Source organism: Dama dama, chromosome 8, assembly GCF_033118175.1.
Source record: "Dama dama isolate Ldn47 chromosome 8, ASM3311817v1, whole genome shotgun sequence".
Lineage (NCBI taxonomy): Eukaryota > Metazoa > Chordata > Mammalia > Artiodactyla > Cervidae > Dama > Dama dama.
In genome coordinates, this window is record NC_083688.1 from 6,598,526 (window position 1) to 6,619,705 (window position 21,180).

A 21,180-nucleotide genomic window follows, 5' to 3' on the forward strand; every position below is an offset into this window, starting at 1 on the left:
GAGCCCTCGGGTTCTTTCTTTTTTGGCTGTTACAGCTTGCAGGATCTTAGTTCCCAGATAAGGGATTGAAGACAGGCCCTTAGCAGTGAAAGCGTGGAGTCCTAACCACTGGGATGTTCAGGGAAGTCCCAGCCCTCAGGTTCTAGAGCCACACTTCCTGGGTTCAAATCTCAATTCTGCCAGTACCATTAGCTGATGAGCCTTGGCAAGGACTTAGCCGCTCTGAGCCTCAGTTAACCTCACCTGTAAAATGAGGGAACCTCCCCTGTGCGATTGCTCTCAACATGAAATGAGGTACTGCTTGTAGACAGCCTCGCCCACTCAGTGTCCCGGATCCGTTGCACTTGGGACACCTGCTGCTGGACATTTTAGGCACCCACAGCCCTGGCACAGCTCAAGGATATGATCTTCAATTTCTGATGCCATCTTGTCACAGTTGACTCCATAGTCCTTGTAATCATCTAAAAGAGATTTGGGAAACATAGGCATCAGTTGAAGATGACCTTGGCAGTGAAGCCTGTTTGTACCGAGGAGTCTAGCATCTTGTACCGCTTTTGCGGTGTGGAGAAAAACCACCTCTCCCAGATCCTGGGAAGCCCTTCCCTCCCCAGTCGCTGGCTCAGGCCCTCTCACCATCAGCCTTCAGGGCCGCAGAGAGCATCTCCACGCACTTGTCCCGGACGGAGTCCCCTGTGAGATAGCAGGGCGCCAGGAGGCAGACGGAGGGGGCGAACGTGGGGCTCGAGGGGCTGCTGGGTGTTCTGGGAGTCTCCGCTTTTGATTTGCTGCTGTTTGATCTGAGGATGACAACCAGTAACAGACATTTTGACAACAAGAGAAAAAAGCATTTTGTTGAGCACCAGTCTGGTGTTTTCATGGATGATCTCCTTTAATCCTCATAAAAACTCTATGAGGAAGGTGCTATTTTAGGCACTTGACATGGATCATCTCATTTAATCCTCCTAACAATCCCATGAGGTCGGTACTATACTTATCCCCACTTTAGAGTTGTATTTTAAAGTGTGTTTTAGAGAGAGAGAGATACACATCTGGAAACCAGTAGAACCAGAATTGAAACCCATGTGGGTGAACTCTGGTACCCAGGCACTTAGCCAACCACTCTGCTTTGCTGAGAGGTTGCAGAACATTGTTTGATGTCAATAACTCTATCATCCACCATGCTAGCTGTTCTCTCTTATCTGCTCTCATAGAACCATCTGTTCACTCATTCAATAAATAATAGGCATCTATTCTCCAGGTACTGTGCTGAGAACAAGGGATAAAGCAGACAAGTCAGAAAAGTGTCCTCGCTCAAGGAGCTATCTGCTGCTTCAGTCGTGTCCGACTCTGTGCGACCCCATAGATGGCAGCTCATCAGGCTCCCCCGTCCCTGGGATTCTCCAGGCAAGAACACTGGAGTGGGTTGCCATTTCTTTCTCCAAAAGGAGCTATAGTCCAGTGAAAAATGAATTTACCACCACTTAATTGGCTTTCACCACGTGCCAGGAACTGTGCAGGGCCCTTTACGAGCATTTTCTTTCTTTTTTTTTTTTTTAGGAGCATTTTCTAATTTGGTCCTCAAAGCAGTCCTTGGAGGTAGATACTCTAATCACCACCATTTGCAGATGAAGAAGCAAGAGAGTTACACCACTGAGATCTGCCTAAAGTTACATCACTAAGATCTGAACCCAGATCAATCTGATTCCAATGCCTGTGCTCTTAACTCCTATGATATACCGCATAAGAATCATCCTGTTTTGGTTTTGGCTTAAAGGTCACAAATATATATGCACTGGAGGGATAACCGTGTTTCCTAGTCAGTTCAGGCTGCCGTAACAAAATACTATAGTCTACAAGACTTAGCAGCAATTCATTTCTCACAATTCTGGAGACTGGGAAATCCAAGATCAAGGTGTCCCTTAATCTGGTTTCTGGCCAGAGCTCTCTTCCAGGCTTTATGTAGCCACCTTCTTGCTAAGCCCTCACATGGTGGAGAAAGAGCAAGTGAGTTCTGATGTGTCTTTTATAAGGACACTAATCCTACTGGATCAGGGCTCCATCCTTATGACCTTATTTAACCTTAATTACCTCCCTAAAGGCCCTGTGTCTAAATACAGTCACGGTGGGGGGTTGGGATTTTAACATATGAATTCTGGGGAATCACAGACATTCAGACAATAACACCATTTCAAAAACTTTTTTTTTTTTTTTTTTTTTGGCTGCACTGCATGGCATGCAGGATCTCAGTTCCCCAACCACCGATTGAATCCGCAGCCCCTGCAGTGGAAGCTCAGAGTCTTAACCACTAGACTGCCAGGGAAGTCCTAACACCATGTTAATAGCAATTATCTCTCTTAGATGGGATTATAGGAGATTTTCATTTTCCTCTTTCACATACATATTTTCTAAGTCTGCTATAAAGAACATATCTACTTTTGTCATGAGAGACACTTTTTGTTTGGTTTGTAATATTTGATAATCATGAGTGGTCACTCTGTGCTCAGACAGGCTCAGACAGGAAGCTTCTTGTCTTCCTGTTCTCCAGCAAAAGTGGAGGCAGCCTGAGTGTCCAGGGCTTCCCAGGTGGCATGGTGGGAAATCCACCTGCCAATGCAGGAGACACAGAAGACGCAGGTTCAATCCCTGAGTCAGGAAGATCCCTTGTAGAAGGAAATGGCAACCCACTCCAATATTCTTGCCTGGAGAATCCCATGGACAGAGGAGCCTGGCAGGCTACAGTCCACGGGGTCACAAAGAGTTGGACAAGACTAAGTGACTGAGCACACACATACAACCTGAGTGTCTGTCCATCAATAGATGAATCTATAAACAAACTGTGTTATATAATGCAACGGAATATTATTCAGCTATTAAAGGAATGGAATTCTGAAACATGCTACAACTTTGAAGACATTATGATAAGTGAAATAAGCCAAATACGAAAGGACAAATACTGTAAGCTTCCACTCATATGAAGTCATACGAAGTTCCCTAGGGTAGTCAAAGTCATAGAGACAGAATGCAGAATGGTGTTGGGGGGAAGGGAGAATAGAGAGTTATTATTTAATGAGTATAGAGTTTTAGTTTCGAATGACGAAAAAGTTCTGGAGATGGATGGTGGTGATGGATATAGAACAATGTCAGCATACTTAATACTAGTGAGCTGTATGCTTAAAAATGATTACAATGAGTAAATTTTATGTTATGTATATTTTACCACAATAAAAAAAATCTGTATAGTAAGTTCAATGAATAAGAGTAGCCAGAAACCCTGAAATAAGCGATGGTAACTAACCTGTTTTAAATACTGGGTTGGCCAATAAGTTCATTAGGCTTTTCTACAAGACATAACTGAGAAATCCGAACGAACTTTTGCCTCATATTTGGCAAATCTTTTTTTGATGTGGACCATTTTTTAAAAAGTCTTTATTGAATTTGTTACAACACTGCTTCTGTTTTATGTTTTGGCTTTTGGGCCACAAGGCATGTGGGATCCTAGTTCCCCAACCAGGGATAGAACCTGCATGCCCTGCATTTGGAAGGCAAAGTCTTAACTACTGGACCGCCAGAGAAGTCCCATTTGTCAAATCTTAGTTCATTTGAAATGATGAAATATCTTTTTTTTTTTTTTTCCTCAAGCTGCAGGGAAAAAAAAAAGGTTAAAGTGGGGAATTCTCTGGTGGTCCAGACTTTAAGGACTTTGCACTTTCACTGCTGAGGGTGCAGATTCAATCCCTGGTCTGGGAACTGAAATCCCATCAGGCTTTGCGATGGGCCAAAAAAAGGGCAGTGGGTTTGAAATGGTAAATTTTGTTATATATACTACTTTGAAGTGAAAGTCGCTCAGTTGTGTCTGACTCTTTGCGAGCCCACGGACTATACAATAAATGGAATTCTCCAGGCCAGGATACTGGAGTGGGTAGCCTTTCCCTTTTCCATATATACTACTTTACCACTATATAAAAAAGAGTGAAGTGCTGATACATGTAACCAAAAAGACCAGGCCGAGGCTCAGACTCCAACTGCTTACGGTCCCTTTCGGTTCCTGTGACCAGGTGCTGGGCGATGCAATGAGAGCATCACCTAGCTTCCTGGCGGTGGCCCCAAGCCAACTGGCATTAGCATGTCAGGCCTTCCTGAGTGGCATAAGAAAGGTCAAACAGGTCATTCTACAGTGTAATTTGGCCCAAGAAATTCAGCAAGGGATGGGGGTTGGGAGTTGGCCACCAGAGGAATGGATGGGAAAACGAATCCTCGGCAGAAATTTGTGGATGCGTGGAAGCCCATGGTTTGTATGGGCAGCTCTGAAGGGCTTGGGGCACTTGAAAGGTGAGGGCGAGGGAGCTGGGGAGAAAGGATTTCTGGCCAGACTCTGGGGCGTGTTAAAGATCTTATAACAAAAGCCATCATTTACTGCCTGTTTGCTGTTTATTCCACTCCATAACCCTGAGAGTCATAAGTAACTGGCCCCATTTTATATCAGAGGATGGAGAGGTAACTGTACAGCTCTCCCTTTCAGAGCTGTTTCCACACTACTCTTGGGGTCAGGGCCAGTCAAGACCTCTCTGCCTCCTTCTCTTGGCTCTTCCCATTCTCCTCTTTCAGTAACCCATCAGGATTTGCCAGTCAACCCTCGTGCTTCCAAGGAAAAACTGACTCATCAGAGTTGAAGAAGTGAGAGTCACTTCTTCCACTCCACCACACTGACCCCTTGTGGAAGGGCCCAAAGGACTGCTGTGTTTCCCAAGACTCCAAGGGGCACGATCCTCATTGTCACCTGGGTACCTCTTGAGTTGTACAGTGCACAACCTGGGCAGCTGTCCTAGGCAGCTCTGGAGATACGGATGCACTTCTTTCCTTCAGGCAAATGGTGCTGGACTTCTCAAAGGTCAAGCCCAAGAAAACTGTGTCTGGGAGTGAGGCTGGCTGAGTAGTCCAAGCTTCCCAGTGTTAAAAAACCTGGGGTGGGACTTCCCTGGTGGTCCAGTGGTTAAGAATCAGCCTGCTAAGACAGGAGACACAGATTGGATCCCTGCTCCAGGAAGATTCCACATGCCGAGGGACAACTAAGCCCATGCGCTACAACTACTGAAGCCCCAGAGCCTGTGCTGGGCAACAAGGGAAGCCACTAAATAAGAAGCCCATGCACCATAACTAGCTCTCCGTAACTAGAGAAAACTCGCACGCATCAATGAAGACCCAGCACACCCAAAAATAAACAAATAAAAATGTAAAACCTGGGGTTACAAGATAATCCCATTGTTCAGTGTGAATTCTGCCACCCACCTCCTTGTCCCCCAACTCCTGCTGTTTTGGACTGACCTTGACACAGGGGACTCTTGTCGCCATAGATACCCTTGGGCCACTGGGAGTTTTGTGTTCTCTGGAGCCGTGAGGTTCCTAAAGGTGGCTCAGTGCTGCCACAGAGTGGGGTGGTCTGAGGAGGGAAGGCTCTGCCCTCTTAAGGTTTATTTTAGTATTTATTTATTTTTTGCCTCGCTGTAGAGATTGCAGGATCTTAGTTCCCCAACCGGGGATTGAACTCAGACTCATGGCATTGGAAGTCCTGAGAACTAACCACCGGATGGCCAGGTAACTCCCAAGGTATACATTTTGAATTCCCCCAAATTTTGTCCAAACGGATTCCCTAGTTTTACTATTTTTTAAAAATTCAGTTTGAACTTCACCATTCTAGATTAATTCACCCTGGATTTTGCCCAGCTCTGCCTCACAACTGGTGGCCTGGCAGCAAGGGCACAGGGACAGAGGAGCTGAGATCCAACTGGATCTGTCCTGGAGTCAGATTCCAGGAGGAGTAAAGGTGTGGGTGAGGGAAGGCTGGGAAGGGGGTAAACTCGCACATCTAAGGGGCTGCCTGGAAACCAAAACCAATCTTCCCGCACCCAGCCCTGGCCACGGTTCTCACCTGAACAACCACAGTAGCCCCCAAGCTGGTCTCCCTGCACACCGCCCCCGACAATCTACAAAAACCCACAGCTGATGCCATCACTCCCCTGCTTCTGATTCTCTAACAGCTTCCAATCATTTCCAGCATAAAGTCAAACTCCCACCCATGGCCTCCTATCCTCCCCCCAACATCTGGCTGGGGCCTCCCCTACTGACTTAATCTCACCCCTCACTCCCCTCACAGGTCACTGAAGCTCCCCACCCTGCACTGCTGCGTTCTGTTTCTTCAGCACACCCATCTCTCCCACCACAGGGCTGGTCCCCCTCCTCCTGGAAGGCCCTTCCTCCTGCAGATTTTCTCATGATGGGTCCTTTCCTGCCCGACAGGTCTCAGCTCCAATGTCACATCCTCGGGGAGGCCCCCCTGGACCATCCCAGCCAAGCCAACTCTCCTGCCCTGGAACTCTCCAGCACATGACCCAACTTCTTTCATTCATAGCACTTATCCAATCTGTAATTAGCTTGTGTGCGTGTTTATAAACACTGTCTGCCTCCATCTCCAGATTACAGGTTCCAGAGTACCAGGACCCCATCTGCGGGTTCACCCCTGTCTTCCAGCACCTGTGACACGGCCCTAGGTAGACACCTGATGAATCTTTGTCAAATGAATGAACAGATGATGAATTGAGGGAGTGGGCCACAGAAATGAAAAGCACATCCAGGGGTCTAGACAGCGCTGACTTGGGCAGGAGACAGAACCTCTTTAGAAAACCAGCTGCCCCACTTCTCTGGGATTAAGAGAGGGCCCTCTGAGCCAGCATCTGTCAATTCCCACAGCCTGGACCAACCCATCTCCTACAGCTGGGATGGAGCCCAGATTCTTCCTGGTGTTGCCCCTCACTGGCCTGTGTGCCCATCACCACATCCTCAGCGTCTAGGACTCATCAGTGGAGAATCAGGGAGGGAGGAGTTAGCAGCACACTGCTTGGAAGGAGGCATAATAATAACATTAATAAAAGTTGTCATTTTGGAGGTAGTATATTTATGAAGAGCCCAGGCTCCAGAGGAGAAGAGGGCAACAGAGGATGAAACAGTCAGATAGCATCACCTCTACTGGATGATATGGTTAGATAGACTCAACGGACATGACTCCAGGAGATAGTGAAGGACAGGGGAGCCTGGCATGCTGCCGTCCATGTTCTTGCAAAGAGTCAGACACGACTTAGAGACTGAACAACAACAGGTTCCAGGGCCAGACTTGCAGATTCAACCTCTGACACCACCACTTTGTAGCTATTTGACCTAGGATGAGTTCCTTAACTTCTGGGTGCCTCAGTTTACTCATATGTAAATAGAACGACAGTGCTCACCGTATAGAGTTGCTTAGAAGATTAAAGCATCTAAGAGAATTCCAGCACCAGACTACTAGATAATAATTTACACAGATGGCCACATTAAGTGTGAGTACTCTTACTAAGCATTGTGCATCCACTGAGCACCCATTTGGTTTAGGAATGGTGCTGAGCATTTCATTACCTCATTGAGTCTCACAGTGACCTTGTGGGGGTCATAGTTATCCCCAACTTACAGTTCAAGAGACTGAGACTCAGAGAATTGAATTTACATACTCAAGGTAATCCAACTTGCAAATGGCAGAGAAAGACCACACATCTAGGTCTGTCTGCCTTCCAAATTCTTTTCAACACATCTCACTGTTCCTCTAAAAGGCGGGGAGCTTTCCAGAATCCCCTTTCCTGGGCCAGGCTAGGCTGCCTGTTGCATTTCCCCCCTCACCTCCCTGGCAGGGCACTCCCAGCCTTGGTTCCTCCTCTTGGAGAGGAGCTGGCTGGCTGGCTGGGATTCGTGTCTGGGTGGCAAATCAGGCAGCCAGGCTCATTTTGTTTTCAGTGCACGTGAGTGGGAACTGTGCCAAGCTGCAGAGAGGGCATCATGGGCGGGGGTGGGGGTGTTGGATTTGTCAACAGCTTCCTTCTGCTCCCCGGATGTACCAGGGCCAGCACCAGCCTGTGGTCTGACATCACAGCTGACAGCTCTGAAAAAATCCTCACTAACCAGGTCTGAGCAGAGTCACCTGGAGGCCGGTCTGGCTGCTCCTCTGCGCCACCTCGAGGGCATTTCGGTTACTTGCACCACCAAGCCAGCTGAAACTGCTCGGTTGAAAGCAGAAGGGCAGCTGGCAAAGCGCACCCTTCTGCCTGTCGCAGGGGTGCCCTTCGCGGTCTGTCTCCTGATACTCCTGCTACAGTTCCTCGAGCACCATGCTCACTCACACCGCCACACCTCTGCACGTGCCATTCCCGCTGCCTGGGGTGCCCTCCACTGGCTGGTCGACCAGGCAATCCATCTTTCAGTTCTCAGCACAAATACTCTCTCTTCCCTAAAGTCTCCTTGAACTTCTCCAGTCATGTTGAGACACTGTGTTCCCATTATTCAGTAAGAACTTCAAAGAAACAAGCATTTTGGTATCTCTTTGCCTAGCTTTGGCAGTCACAAACTGATGGGCTACACATGAGTTTTGTTTGAGCTGCTGTGTCTTAGGAAAATAGGAATATGTTGCTAGTACATAAAACTGGGCATTTCTTAGGAAAATCTAGTTGGCCAGCTTTCCTTAAAAAATTGGAAGGGATGGTATGCTGGGTCTCATATCCATAAAGCAACCACCAGCTGGGGCTGGGTAGTGGGTGCCCCCTTCAGATGGGCAGGTATTCTCCACTAGTCACCCAGTGTGTCCACATGCTCTCGACCCTGGAAGATGTTGAGTTTGTAAGGAGGCGCTCAACAAATGTGCTAGCTGGGAAACTTCCCTGGTGTTCCAGTGGCTGAGACGCCTCACTTCCCATGCACGGGGTCCCAGGTTCGATCCCAGGTCAGGGAGCTAGATCCCACATGCTGAAACTAAAGATTCTGCATGCTGCAACAAAGATCAAAGACCCTGAAAGCCACAACTAAGACCCAGTGCAGCTAAAAATAAAATATTTAACAAAAAAAATCACATGTGCTTGCTTAATGAATGAATGCATGAATGAATGAATGAGTGAATGAATGGAAGACAAAGATGAAATAGAGGTAAAGAGTGCAGGAAACAGTCTGAGTGGTGGATAAAGTGAGTTTACAAGACCTGCTTCTCTCCCTCTGGGGGTGCTCACCCCCAATACTGAACCAGCAGGAAATGGCACAGCTGTTGGAAGGACAAACATACTCTGCCTGACCAACCCTCAGAGAAAGAAGGCATTACGGAAGGGAGCCAAACAGACTTCCAGGCCACAGGGCACAGTAAGCAGAGGAGCCTGAAGGTATAAACCCTGAAACAAATGTCGAATGTGCTTATTATAGCATCAAACCCAGAAATGGGTTACAGGCCAGCGTTTCATTTTTGGATAAGACAATCCTTCTTGACGCAGGGCTGTCCTTCACATTCTGGGACATCTAGCATCTCTGGCTGCTGCCTACTAAATAATTGCCAGCAGTGCCTCTCCCCGCCCTCCCATTATTACATTGCAGTACAGACGGTGTCCCTCGGGGCAAAAATCCACATGCTAAAGCCCTAACTCCCAGTGTGCTAGTATTTGAAGGTGGGGCCTTTGAGAGATTATTAGGTTTAGATGAGGTCAAGAGGGTGAAGTTCCATGATGGGATTAACGTCCTTAGAAGAATAAGAGAGACCACAGGGAATTCCCCGGTGATTAGGACTCTAGGCTTCTACTGTAGGAGGCACAGGTTTATCCCTGGTAGGTAGAACTAAAAGCCCACATGCCGCATGGCACAGCCAAAAAAAAAAAAAAAGGAAGAGAGACCAGAGCGTGAAATCTCCCTCTCTCTCTGTCTCTCTCGGTCATGTGTAGACACAGTGAGAAGGCGGCTGTCTGCAAACCAGGAAGTTCAGTTCAGTTCAGGTGCTCAGTAAGGTCCAACTCTCTGTGACCCCATGGACTGTAGCACTCTAGGCCTCCCTGTCCATCATCAACTCCCAGAGTTTGCTCAAATTCATGTCCATCACGTTGGTGGTGCCATCCAATCATCTCACCCTCTGTTGTCCCCTTCTCCTCCCGCTTTCAATCTTTCCCAGCATCAGGGTCTTTTCCAATGAGTCAGTTCTTCGCATCAGATGGCCAAAGTATTGGAGCTTCAGCTTCAACATCAGTCCTTCCAATGAATATTCAGGACTGATTAGCTTAGAACCAAGAACTATGCTCGATCCTCAATTCCGAGGCGTCGCCTGTGGCAGACAATGCCAATCGACCACCGAACTCTCTTCTCCCCTGGCAGGATGCAGCCTCAGATTCATGCTCCAAGCAGAGAGCCTCCACTCATTGGCTGGAGCTGGCACTCAGCTGCCACGGTGGGGATGTTCAACACAGCTGCCCCATCAACATCCCAGGCCTGTTTAATCTTCATAAAACCTTAAATGACCTAACTTTTGTGCTCCTTTTTTTCTTTCCAATGTCAGTTTTACTGGTGCATGCATGCTTAGTTGCTTCAGTTGTGTCCGACTCTCTGCGACCCCATGGACCATGGCCTGCCAGGCTCCTCTGTTCATGGGATTCTCCAGGCAAGAACACTGGAGTGGGTTGCCATTTCCTTCTCCAAATCTGACCTAGTCTTACTGGTACATTAGGCCTAAAAGATTGAGGGCAGGAGGAAAAGGGGATGACAGAAGATGAGATGGTTGGATGGTTTCACTGACTCAATGGACATGAGTTTGAGCAAACTCTGGGAGATGGTGATGGACAGGGAGGCCTGGCGTGCTGCCGTCCATGGGGTCGCAAAGAGCTGGACACAACTGAGCAATTGAACAACAACAAAAATGCCCAAAATAACTGGGCAGCTTCCAAACATACTCCCCTAGAAGTCAACACTCTTACCACTCCTTCCAGTCACCCGAGCACCCAGTACAGCTCAAGGATCCTAATCACCTGCCTTGATCCACCTCTAACCTACTTCCTGGCCTGGCCTGCTCCCCCTTTGCTCTGATTCTTCTGCTCTGACCTCTGACCTCCCTCCCGGGCCACAGCTCACACTCCTCTATCCACACTCTCTCCTTGGTGATTTCATCCAGGTTAGTGGCTTCAAGTGTGAGCTACACATTGACGATTGAAATTTGTATTTCCAGCCCAGGCTTTCTTCCTGAATTCCAGCCTGGTATAACCTACTGCATATTCAATTTCTTCACCTGATGGTTTGTACACCCCTAAATCCAACATATCCAAACCTGAACCCTTGATCTCCCACCTCTAGCCTGACTGACACAGAGTCTTCCCCATACCAGTTCATAGCATCTCCATCCTCACAGACACTCACGTGAAAAGTCTTGGAGGCATCCTGACACTTATTCTTCTCTTGTACTCCACATCCAACCTGTTAGGAAATCCTGACAGCTCTCCTTTGAAAATATATGCAGGGTCAGGACTTCCCTGGTGGTCCAGTGGTTAAGACTCCAGCTTCCACTGCAGGGGGCGTGGGTTTGATCCCTGGTTGGGGAACTAAGATCCCACATGATGAAGGGTGTGGTCCCCCTAAAATATATACCCGGGGTCTCCCATCTCTGTGCTGTCACTCAGATCCAAGCCACAATCACAGCTTCCCTGAATTATGCAAACAGCCTCCTGGCTGGTCTCTCTGCTTCTGTCTGTGGCCCTGACAACCTAGCACAGTGGCAAGAGGGATTCTGATAAATTCACTCCTAGAAAGCCCACGCTCAGTACCCTCCAGGGGTTCCTGTTTCACCCCGTCTCCCAACTCCCACCTTCACTTCTTCACTCCACACCTACTGGCCACCTCACTGCTCCCCGACCCTGCCAAACACACTCCCACTTGCAGGCCTTCTGTTTGGAATGACCCCAATGTCTGCCCAGCTTACTCCTCATTTCTTTCATGTTTTTGCTCACAGGTCAGCTCTCCAATGAGAGCTCTCGTGACCACTGCAGTGACCACCCATTCCAACTGCCATCCCCCCCGATTCTGCCCTATTGCTTCCCACAGTATTTATCACCTTTTGAACCATCATATAACTTACTTGGGCTTTCCTGGTGGCTCAGTGGTAAAGAACCTGCCTGCCAGTGCAGGCAGATGTAAGAGATGTGGGTTTGATCCCCGGGTTGGGAAGATGCCCTGGAGAAGGGCATGGCAACCTACTCCAGTATTCTTGCCTGGAGAAGTCCATGGACAGAGGAGCCTGGTGGGCTACAGTCCATGGGGTCGCAAAGAATCGGACACGCCTAAGTGATTAAACAACTACAATATTTACTTATCATATGTATTACCAGTTTCCCCCATTAGAATACGTGGCTTCCCTGATTGCTCAGTCGGTAAAGAATCCACCTGCAATGCAGGAGACCCTGGTTCGATTACTGGGTCAGGACAATCTGATGGAGAAGGGAAAGGCTACCCACTCCAGTATTCTGGCCTGGAGAATTCCACGGACTGTATAGTCCATGGGGTCACAAAGAGCGGACACGGCTGAGTGACTTTCACTTTCACCCATTAGAATAAAGGCCTCATGCCTGTGAGGATTTTGTCTCTTGTTCACTGCTATATCCTTGACACCTAGAATACTTCTTGGCACACAGTAGGCCCTCAATAAATATTTGATGAATGAGTGACTTGATAATTTAGGGCCAATACCAGTTCTGCCCCAAACCCAGAGATTCCAGTCCAGGCACAGGCTCTCAAGACCTGTTTCACTGGATTCAACTTGACTTTGAAAATGTTCCCCAGACAGCAATCAGATAACAGCAATTGGTCAGGCACCCCAGCAAAGGAACCATACCTCTGATTCAGAGGCCTGATTCAGAGGCCTCTGATTCACCACCCCTGCCAGCCTTACTGCGTGAGTCCTAGAAATAGGAGTCAATGCAACATATGAAGCTTCCTCCTTTCCCCTGCCTCGGGATTCTGCCAGTAAAACAGAGAGACACATGCACATGCTGAACAGGACTTCTGGGGTGGAGAGGCCCATGGCTTCCTTTACCTGTCCATCGATGGTCTTTTTGGAGAAGATGTGGCTGAAGACTTGGAGTCCACAGAGTCTCTCCTGAAAGGAAGAGAAACTGGAGATGAGATGCTTTGGTCGACGAGCATCAGTGCTGGCCCAGAGAGATCAGAGTCTGGGGAGGAAGTATCCCGGAGCCAGGCCTGCTGGGCTGGGAATGACTAAGTCCACCTGGACCCCAGCTGCCTGGGAGGGGAGCCCCAGGAGGTGCTGGCTGGTCCCCTCACCTACCCACCATCCAATGAGGTAACAGGAGGGAAGGAGACCAAGATCTGCCAAGCACCAAATACGTGTCAGATGTGGTCCATGTGTTATGTCATGTGTTACTAATAACTAATTCTCAGCAGGCCCTTCCTCCTTGCTGTCAGGCAGGCCTTGGCTAGCTGGAACCGATGGATTGGAACTCCTTGGATGATCAGTTCTCATGAGAAGCTGGAGTAGATCAGCCTCAGCCTCCCCTGTGGGCACCTTAAGAGGAAAGGAGAAGCAGGTGGGCCTCAGAGCTGCCAAGAACTGGGTTTAAAATGGCAAGTGAGAAAGGAGGGTACAAACTTAGACACATGCTGTGTCTGAAGCCAGGCAAGAGAACTAACGCCTAAGAGAGGAAAAGGTGAAAAGAAAATACATCCAAATGCTGAGGGAGTGAAGTCACTCAGTTGTGTCTGACTCTCTGTAACCCCGTGGACTGCAGCCTACCAGGCTGCTCTGTCCATGGGATTCTCCAGGCAAGAATACTGGAGTGGGTTGCCATTCCCTTCTCCATTTTTGAAAGTCGCTCAGTCGCGTCTGACTCTTTGCAACCCCATGGAATTCTCCAGGCCAGAATACTGGAGTGGGTAGCCTTTCCCTTCTCCAGGGGATCTTCCCAACCCACGGATCGAACCGGGGTCTCCTGCATTGCAGGTGGACTCTTTACCAACTGAGCTATGAGGGAAGCCCATAACCAAATGCTAGCCATAGTGATATCAGGGTGATGGGATTAGAAGTGAAAAATTCCTCCCCACCCCCACTCTATGAAATACATGTAGCTACATTCTTTTTTAGGGCTTCCCATGGTGGCACAGTGGTAAAGAATACACCCGCCAATGCAGGAGATGCAAGAGACTCGGGTAAAAACCCTGGGTTGGGAAGATCCCCTGGAGTAGGAAATAGCAACCCACTTCCGTATTCTTGCCTGGAAAATTCCATGGGCAGAGGAGCCTGGTGGGCTACAGTTCATGGGCTCGCAAAGAGGTGGACACGACTGAGCACACATACACACATCCTTTTTATTGTATAGAAGGTATTTCCCCCTTTCATTGGTTTTGTCACATGAATCTGCTTGTAAATTCTAACCCCTATTCCCCATGTCACTTACCCAGCTCTCTCTCTCTTCTTTTCCCTTTAAATCATTTATTTATTTCTCTTCGGCTGCACTGGGTCTTCGCTGCTGCACTCGGGCTTTCTCTAGTTGCAGCGAGCAGGGGCGACTCTCTAGTTGTGGTGCGCGGGCTTTGCGCGGGCTTCTCACTGCAGTGGCTTCTCATCACTGAGCACCGGCTCTAGGGCTCCGGGCTCAGTAGTTGTGGCGCATGGGCATGTGGGATCTTCCTGGGCCAGGGATCGCACCCATGCCCCCTGCACCGGCAGGCAGACTCTCAACCAGTGGGCCGCCAGGGAAGTCCCCAGCTCTGCTTTTTAATTTCAGCGTAGGGGTCACCATCTAACAGACCACATAATTTGCTTACTTACTTTACGCATTGTCCAAGCAACCTGCCACGTAAATTTCACAAGCGCGGAATTTGGTGGGCTTTGTTCCCGGGGGTGGACGCTGTCTATGCTGAGTCCCCATCATCCCTTGGGCACTCCTCCCAAATGCACTGGGACCCAAGGACTTCCTTCTCCAAGATCGCCTGGGGCTCTGCCTGTGTCAGCCAGCGCCAGCAGGCTGGTGGGCAGAAATCGCAGGGGAGTTAACAACCCCAGGAGCAGCCCTCAACCAAACAGGTGCGAACAGATGAGCAGATACTCCAGCTTCCTCGGCCCTCTAGTGGATCGACTGAGGTGTATCCTCCACCGTCTCCAGCTGGATTTAAGCCCTGGCTTCCCTCGTAGCTCAGTTGGTAAAGAATCTGCCTACAATGCAGGAGACCTGGGTTCGATTCTTGGATTGGGGAAATCCCCTGGAGAAGGACATGGCCACCCACTCCAGTATGCTTGCCTGGAGAATCCCATGGACAGAGGAGCCTGGCAGACTACAGTCCATGGGGTCGCAAGAGTCGGACACGACTTAGTGACTACACCACCACCACTCAGGGCAGTAACCTGCTCAGGAACACACCCTGTGCCCGTTCCCCTCCCTTCCCTGTCTCACTTCCTCTCTCCTCTGTTTGCATTTCCTGAAATCACTTCCCAAATAAACCTCTCGCACTTAAATCCATGTCTCAGGGTTTGCTTCTGGGAAGCCCAATCTAATATACTCAACTCAACTGACTTCTCCTAAGTGAACAGAACAGTGCCTGCCACAGAGTAGGTGCTCTATAAATATTTGTTGCTGAAGGCTGTGAAGTCAAACAGTAAAGAAATGATTTAAAAAAAAGTGGAAAAAGAAACCTCCCCAGAGGTAAGAACTGTTTACATCTAAGATCTTTTTCTCCATGCATACAAACATACATGACATTTACCACTCTAAAAAGGGAGGCAGTGACATGCTTCCCAGGTGGCGCAGTGGTAAAGAATCTGCCTGCCAATGCAGGAGACGTGGGTTTGATCCCTGGGTCAGGAAGATCCCCTGGAAAGGGATGACAACCCACTCCGGTATTCTTGCCTGGGAAATCCCATGGACAGAAGAGTCTGGCGGGCTGCAGGCCATGGGACTGCAAAGAGTCAGACACGGCTGAGCGGTTGAGCTCAGCAGAGAGCACAGGACAGTGACAGGAGGTGTAATCCCAGCCCCGCCCCGGGCAGGTCATCTTCTTGGAGCATCAGCTCCCTCATCTGTCAAGTCCTGGGAAAAGGACCTGTGTTTGTGGGCTGGCTAGAAAGAAGACTCTACATCATTAACATCCCCACTGCAGTTCCCACCAGGAAGAGCTCCTCAATGCTCCCTAATCCTAGGTATCTGATTTCTTCTTTTCCAGATAATAATAAGGCTCTTGCATGGTTTTCCAGCTCCCATCTCATCCCCGACGTGGCCTGGGGGACATTGGGTAAGAAAGTTTCAGGTGCCAGCTCTTAACGATCCCGTGGACTTTTGCCCCCAGCTTAAACACAGGGGGAGGCAGCAGAGAGGGAGAGGGGCAGAGACCTTCCTTTGCATGCCCCCTCCAGTCCCACACTGGACCCTGGGAGCTCCTCTATGGGGTTCCCCCCTGACTGCCCCACGGGGATGGACAGGTCCAGAGCTGGGAGCTGAAATTCTTGCAGTGGGAGAAAGGAGGGGAGACATGATCTCTCCTCCCCCTGGGACTCCCCATTTTCTGGCCTTTCCTCATTGTTTTTCTTTTTAGAACAAACCAGAAAAATTCTGCCATTTTTGCAAAGGATCATTACGAAAACTATTCAGGAACACACACAAAAAATGCCTAGAATACATTAGAAAGATAAATAAACAGGGATGTAATTGTCCCCTGTGTCTACAGGAACGGTAAAATTATATAAGTAGATCAGGACTGGAAGGGAAGAGGAAAAAAATACAAGCTGTTTCCTTTTTCAGAAGCAGCACACTGTAGAGAAATAGTTTTAATTCTTATTTTAAATTTTAGTAATGTGGTTACAGTATTTATATAATAATGTGGTTATTGTGTTTATATATGATAATAAATTGTCAATTTAGAAAATTAAAAAGAAAGGAAGTTTGCCAATAGAACTGAAAAAGGACCCCTGTCCACTGGATTCTCCCAGTAAGGCAGGGGAACAACCACCCCACACTCTGCTCAGCCATGGAGACAACTTCATCTCATAGCTCCAGCTGTGAAAAGTGAGCTGACATCAACAACTTAACACCCCAGGACACTGTTAAATGTAAAATGCTGGTTATAAAACAGTATTATAGTGTGATTCAAGTTTCTAAGAAAATATAACTCTATTTATATACATATGTTCTTAAACAGATGAGAAAGACATACATCAAGATGTTAACAGTGATTATTTCTGTTATTTTCTTCTTGTGTTTGACTTTCTAAATTTTTACTCTAAATGTGACTCACTGTTGGAATAAATATATGATGTGAAAAGGCTACGAAATAGTATATGGGATTTAATTCCATTTTATTAATACAATAAGTATTTCATGGGTAGATGCACAGGAAAAATCGTAGAAGGATATATCCATATATACACATATTGGGAATGGCAACTCACTCCAGTACCTTTGCTTGGAAAATCCCATGAACGGAGGAGACTGGGAGGCTACAGTCCACGGGGTCGCAAAAAGTTGGACACGACTGAGCGACTTCACTTATCACTTACTTATAGTTATATAAATTTTAGGGCTTCCCAGGTGGCTCAGTGATAAAAGAATCTGCCTGCCAACGCAGAAGACGTGGGTCTGACCCCTGGGTTGGCAAGATCCCCTGAAGGAAATGACGACCCATCCAGGATTCCTGCCTGGAGAATTCCATGGACTGAGAAGCCTGGTGGGCTACAGTCCATGGGGGTCATGAAGAGTCTGACATGACTGAGGGACTGAGCTCTGCAAATAAACTTTATATAATGAGATAATGATGTTCATTTTTCAGGTCACAATAGTGAATCTCACAGTCTAAGGATGTAAGTGATTAAGTTTGGCCTAGAAATTTGCTTTCTGCTTTCCAACTGTCCCCTTGGCCATACCTGTCATCTCGGTAGGCCTTTAAGGAAACCCCTTTGCTGATCATTTGGGGGGGATCTGGGGATGGAGCAAAAGGAAACACCCATGCTTAAGCTGCCATCTGTACGCAGATGTCTACACTCCCTATTCCACAGGCTAGTTCCATGTTCCATTTGGTCTCCTCACCCAAGAGTTCAGCCTCTAGTCTTTCAAATGTATGTCAAAAGATCCTGTTTCTTCGTTTATTTGCCAAGGTATTCAGAAACAAACTTCCCTGGTAGCTCAGATGGTGAAGAATCTGCCTGCAATGAAGGAGACCCAAGTTCAGTTCCTGGGTCAGGAAGATTCCCCTGGAGAAGGAAATGCTAACCCACTCCAGTATTCTTGCCTGGAGAATTCCATGGACAGAGGAACCTAGCGGGCTATGGTCCATAGGGTCACAAAGAGTCGGACACAACTGAGCAACTAACACTTTCACTTTCAGAACCAAACAGGTGCTCCAGACATGGCCAGACCAGCCAGAGCATGAAATTTCCACAGGGGATTGCACTGGTACAGCTGGGCGTGGCAATGCTCAGCAAACGCTCACTCCATGCTAGGCACGGGGGAACACAGGATCCCTGGAGGCCAACCTTTTAATCCCTTTGGGAAAACCAAACATACCATGTGAAACATTAAATGCCAATGAGGATTTCTCCAAGTGGGATACAACTGCAAAATTAGCAGAATGAAAGGAATGGAACATTCAGAAGATTCCAGAACCAGGTGACAAGTATTGCATCTTAAAAAGCAGATTATAGAATTGATGATAACTATAGAAAACTGAGAAAAATATATACCAAAACATTAGTAGTGATTATTTTTGGGTGGTGGGAATGTGATTTTTTTCATACTTTTAAAATATTTTCCATTATTTCTACAACAGATTATTTAGTTTTGGCTATGCGGGGTCTTTGTTGCTGGGCGTGGGCTCTCTCTAGTTGAGGCAGGCAGGGGCTACTCTCTAGTTGTCGTGTGCAGGCGTCTCATTGCGGTGGCTTCTCTTGTTGCGGAGCATAAGCTCTACGGCACAAGGGCTTCAGTAGTTGCAACACATGTGCTCAGTAGGTGTAACACAGCATGTGGTCAGCAGTTGAGGGTTGTGGGTTCGAGAACTCAGACTCAGTACTTGTGGCTCACAGGCTTAGTTGCCCCCAAGGCATGTAGAATCTTAGTACTCGGACCAGGGATCGAACCCAAGTTCTCTGCATTGCAAGGCAGACTCTCAACCATGGACCACCAGGGAAGTCCCAGAATAACAGTACTTTCAAAAAATAAACAAGGGTGATAAAAATATGTTACAGGGTTTCCCTGGTAGTCCACTGGTTAAGAATCCACCTGCCAATGCAGGGGACATGGGTTTGATCCCTGGCCCCGGAAGATTGGGACAGAGCAACTAAGCCTGAGTGCCACAGCTACTGAGCCTACACTCCAGAGTCTGAGAGCTGCAACTACTGAAGCCCATGTGCCTACAGCCTGGGCTCCGCGACAAGAGAAGTCACCGCAATGAGAAGCCCAAGCACCATAACTAGAGAGTTGCCCCCAGACGCTGCCAGTAGAGAAAGCCCATGAACTGCAATAGACCCAGTGTAGCCGGAAATAAATTAATTAAACAAATACAATTTTTAAAAGTTTAAAATGTTGGTATATCACAAGTCATACTCTAACTACCTAGGGCCATCAGTTACTATTCAGTGTCCTCTAGTCTCACTCCCTTATCTATTAGATGACCTCCTCCCGAAGGAATTAAGTGATCTGACTAGTCATGTAGGGAATAGGTAGGACCAACTAATACATCCATGAAGGCTTTTATCTACTTTTATGGAAGGCAATGGCACCCCACTCCAGTACTCTTGCCTGGAAAATCCCATGTTTGGAGGAGCCTGGTAGGCTGCAGTCCATGGGGTCGCTAAGAGTCGGACACGACTGAGTGACTTCACTTTCACTTTTCACTTTCATGCATTGGAGAAGGAAATGGCAACCCACTCCAGTGTTCTTGCCTGGAGAATCCCAGGGATGGGGGAGCCTGGTGGGCTGCCATCTATGGGGTCGCACAGAGTCAGACACGACTGATGCGACTTAGCAGCAGCATGGATAAGGCCATTTGGGTCTATAGCAAGTCATGCATTGGGACTTCTCTGGTGATCCAGTGGCTAAGACTCTGTGCTCCCAATGCAGGGGCCCTGGGTTCAAATCCTGGCCAGGGAATTAAATCCCATACACTGCAATGAAGACCTGGTGCAACTAAACAAATAAATATTTCTAATAAGTCATGCATTTTTTGAGACCCTGGCTGGGGTGGGCAAGGGGGAACAGACACAGAGCTGAGGCCTCAGCAGAGGTCTGGGGGTCTGACAAAGATGGGGCTCCCACTCTGTCACATAATGGCTGTGTGACCCTGGGAAAGGCCCTGCTCCCCAGTCTTCAGCTTCCTTATCGCTGAAGGTGATTTTGACTAAAAAGCCAACAAACACTCCTTCTCTGTGGACAAGTAAGTTCCCAGCCCCGTTTACCTGGAACCCTGACGAAGGTGGACCCTCAGCTGTATTCCTAGGTAACACTGCATCTAGAGCAAATGAGCCCTGATTGGTAAACTGTGTCTAGATGGGAGAGGACTATGAAAGAACTATCAATGATTTATGGAAAAACCGCAGTTTGGGGCCACCCCGAGTATTGTGAATCTTGTAACTGGTCATCTGCATTGCAAGGCAGACTCTCAACCATGGACCACCATGGAATCCTGCTGGAATCCTGGAGACCTGGTTTATGGGACTTTTCAATTGGAGGATGTGGCGCAAGTTCCCGCCCTTGGTGGTCTCATTCTTTGCACCTGGGAATGTCGTCTGGGTGGGCAGGAGAATAGCTCTGGACACAGCCTGGTCCCTAGGACACGGGTCCCCAACCTCCAGGATCTAAGGCCTGATAACCTGAAGAAGAGCTGATGTAATAATAATGGAAATAAAAGTGCACAATAAATGTAATGTGCTTGCATCATCCTGAAACCATCCTCCTTTCCCCTCCTGCCACCCCACCACCCATGGAAAAATTGTCTTCCATGAAACTGGCCCCTGGTGCCAATAAAGGTTGGGGACCACTGGGCTATGAGAAGTCTTGGTGATGAGAAACACCTTGGTGATGTGTTCTCATCACCTTGGTGATAAGAAGCTGCCCTGCTGGCACACTGCATCTCCCGTCCCTGCATCCTTCGAGGTGAAGCCCCACCAGGGACGGCCTATTTGAGTTTCGTGAGTCAGTCTGGTGGGGCCAAGAAGGCTCCCAGGAAAAAAAAAAAAAAAAGAAGGCCCCCAGAAGGGACACTGTAGAGGGAAATAACAATACCCACCTCCTGGTGTGTGAAGACGAAAAGTGGTATATAAACAGAAGTGCTGTCAGAGGAAATGATGAGTGTCAGCCCCCTTCTCGCCATCCCAGAACA

General features: G+C 48.1%; 1 protein-coding gene and 1 long non-coding RNA gene across 3 annotated transcripts in view; both read right to left on the bottom strand.

Annotated features, from left to right (window-relative positions):
* TCEA3 (transcription elongation factor A3) overlaps positions 1–21,180 on the bottom strand; it is a 43,045-nt gene that overhangs the window by 15,001 nt on the left and 6,864 nt on the right. For both annotated transcript variants that reach the window (XM_061148170.1, XM_061148169.1), the window contains exons 5-7: positions 12,896–12,958; positions 634–797; positions 400–461 (exon numbers count right to left, since the gene is read on the bottom strand). In XM_061148170.1, the coding sequence (XP_061004153.1) occupies positions 400–461; positions 634–797; positions 12,896–12,958 (289 nt within the window). The remainder of the gene's footprint in view (positions 1–399; positions 462–633; positions 798–12,895; positions 12,959–21,180) is intronic.
* Positions 16,635–21,178, bottom strand: LOC133060604 (uncharacterized). The gene is made up of 2 exons (XR_009693787.1): positions 18,369–21,178; positions 16,635–18,007 (listed from the first exon to the last, which is right to left on the bottom strand). It is a non-coding gene; the product is annotated as an uncharacterized LOC133060604 (long non-coding RNA).